The sequence below is a fragment of the Belonocnema kinseyi genome, chromosome 1 (genome assembly GCF_010883055.1).
Source record: "Belonocnema kinseyi isolate 2016_QV_RU_SX_M_011 chromosome 1, B_treatae_v1, whole genome shotgun sequence".
Classification (NCBI taxonomy): Eukaryota; Metazoa; Arthropoda; class Insecta; order Hymenoptera; family Cynipidae; genus Belonocnema; species Belonocnema kinseyi.
The window spans coordinates 22,776,867-22,779,967 of NC_046657.1; the positions used below are offsets into that span (position 1 = coordinate 22,776,867).

General features: G+C 33.4%; 1 protein-coding gene across 1 annotated transcript in view; it reads right to left on the reverse strand.

The window, feature by feature from the left end:
• Positions 1 to 2,961: 2,961 nt before the first annotated feature.
• LOC117177052 (extensin-1-like) overlaps positions 2,962 to 3,101 on the reverse strand; it is a 1,089-nt gene continuing 949 nt past the window's right edge. Inside the window, exon 3 of the mRNA XM_033367518.1 lies at positions 2,962 to 3,095. Coding sequence (XP_033223409.1) covers positions 2,962 to 3,095 — 134 coding nt within the window. The remainder of the gene's footprint in view (positions 3,096 to 3,101) is intronic.

Here is a 3,101-nt window from a genome sequence, read left to right on the forward strand (position 1 = left end):
TTATCTCCACTCTTTTCTCTAGCGCATCAGCGCCGTAATGTGTACAAACTCAACTTCCGTAAAATCATACTTGTGTATCTTGTCCGTAGCCAATCAGTGGGCCAGATAGATTGAACGCTCTTTTTTGAAGGGTTTATAGTAGTAAACGATCAAATATGTTTACCTGCATTTAATGTTTCTGATTGATTCTTTATGCGACCTCAAACCAATTATTTCGCGAAACTAGATACTGAAGGAGAAAAAAAGTATTATCTTTAATCTTTAATCAGGTATAATTGCCAAGGCCGACTTACATCTTGTAGGCCAATCTTCGAGCACATGTTCAAGAATTTATTGTAGAAAAACTAAGCTGGATTTCAAGAATGATGGCCTTTGAATTGAAAAGTAAATATATATCCCTAAGAAAGATTAGCTTTGCTTATATTACTGAAATCTATTTCAATAATATGTATCCATAAAAAATTCCTCATCTGGCTCTGACTAGGCCCCTCCTAATTTTTATTTATCAAGGATCTATCAAAATATCAATTGTATCATAAAACAGTGAACAATCAATTAAGAATATTAACTTTATTATTTTTTAAATTTAAAAAATAATTATAAAAATCTGGACGTTTCCTTTTCCTTCTGAAACTTATCCTTAGATTTTTCATTGACTCTCCATATGGTTGAAGACGTTGTAGACTGGGAGCTTCTTTTTGAATTTACTTCTGGTTTAGAATTCATCTCGTTTGGTTTAAAAATTCGATTATTTGTTTGTAAATTGAATATTTTTCTTGAATATTTAAAAAAATTCTTAAGAGTTATCTTTTTCATAAAAAATTTAACTGATTTGTAAAAATTAATATGTTTAGTGAAAGGTTCAATTTTTGGGTTAAAAATTCATGTATTTTCTTGAATATTCGTCTTTCTTATACAATACTAATCTTCTTTGTCGAAAATGGATTTTGTTTCCTGAATAAACCCAGAATATGTTTTCGATGACTCTTGTCTATGGTACTTTACAAATTTACAAAAAACATTCACTGTTGAAACAATTGTTATAAACAATTGCATTTTGTGTGCTTTTGTACCGATTGAAACTTCTATTGTTTCTCGAGCCAAAAAAAATCACGTAGTATTCACGTGGTATTTGTAGTATTTTCGTATCGTTTATCCTTTAAACAGTGGGCCTATAGATTCGATAAACGTGAAAAAATATTGAATAAAAGGAAGGTGTACATTTAAAACGAAATTCACACTTAGCCATGCTTGATCTTGAATGTTGCAGAAAAGAGAAGTCGTTCTATGAACGACGGAAACACGACCAGCAATTGCCTAAAGAATTACGATACAATATCCAAAATAACTGGTCTGAGAAAGCAATTACTCAAAAAAATGGTACTGCATTTTGAAAGTCTTAGCCATCGGGAAAGCGACTCAAGGCCAATGCTTTTATAAGATTCTTACCGCGACTGCAGATATGTTTGTAAAAGGATATGATTGGATTTTTATGCCACCATTAGTGTACAAGATTCTGATTCATGGAGCAAATATTATTGATTCAGTTACAATACCAATTATTCAATTATCTGATGAAGATCAAGAAGCGCAAAATAATGACCTAAATAGAGGTCGAGAAAATAATAAATGAAAATTATTTCCAATGAAGATGAACAAAGAATTGTTGCGATTTTTGTAGTGGTCTGCTAATCTTTATTTGCGAAGCTTGAGATATCAGATTCCAAAAATTGAGAGATCACAACTTCCAAAAGCTAAAGCACTCCTTTTAAGTACTTCGTGAGGTAATTGGATTGAGAAACAATCGCATTCGTTAATAGCGAACAAAAATATATGAAAATTTGTTTATAACAATTGTTTTAATAATGAAAAACTCTTGCCAATTAGAAAAGTATCATAGCAAAGAGTCATCGGAAAGACATTCTTATTTCACTCCGTATACAACAATTGAGCCCATTCGTTGTAACTGTGAATTCACTTAGAAAAATTGTTTAAGCAATTAAAATTACACTAAAATTTCTGAAATTTAAATAGCTTTTATTTAAAAAAATCGTTTGAATTGGATGAAGAGTGTAGGTTAGAAATTGATTTGTCTACAGGTACTTTCTTTCCCCACTGTGCGGCGCACGATCGGTGAGCGCACCCCTGTGTCACTCTAGCGTAAGTGGTGTACACGATTATGGGAGAACAACTTAACTTATCACGATAATTTTTTTTAATTCACAACAAACGCCATGGGAGGTCGCAATCGTTAATTTTTGACAAATTCTGATTTTCTGATTTCTGACAACATCAAATAGAACAGAAAAAATGGTAAGAAATAGTTTTTTTGTACACATATCCGACATTTTGCGAAGAATCAAAATTTCGAATAAGTGAACAGTCGGGGCCTTATTGAAGTAACAAAATTCACAAACATTGTTCAATTTTTTTATTTTGGATATCTAGGGTGAACCCAATCCTGCACACCTTTGGACCCTGCACTTTTCTCAGGGGTGCTGTCAATGCCATCTCCAGATCCTGGCATACAACATTAACATGTAAAAAAAATCATGTGTGAAATTTCATAAAGCTGCAATTGAATAAAAAAGTTCCGTACTGAAAAATTTTCTGGGTTTTCCGCAAACAATTCCAGAAAGTGGGCTCAAAAATTGGCCTACAAGGTGAAAGTCCCCCTTAAGAATTATCCCTGATATGAGATTGAAGTTTGAGGTCGCAGGAAGAATAAGAAAAATTAAATCCAATTAAAATCATTTTATCGTTTATTACTATACACACTTCAAAAAATAAAATCCTATTTATCTGGTACACATATTGGCTGCGGACAACGTATATAAGTATGAGTTGGCTGAAGTTGAGTTTATGCATATGGACAACGATGATACGCCAGCGAAAAGAGTAGGGTAACTCTCTCGGGCATGAATGTGGAGTTGGTGGAATAAACATTGGTAGGGATGGAAATTACTTTCCCGGGCAGGAATTTGGTGGTGGTGGAGTGAATATTGGTGGAGGTGAGAGTAAGTTTCCCGGACAGGAATGTGGAAGCGGTGGAATAAACATGGGTGGGGGTGGAGGTGCTGGTGTAGGTGGAATAACTATTG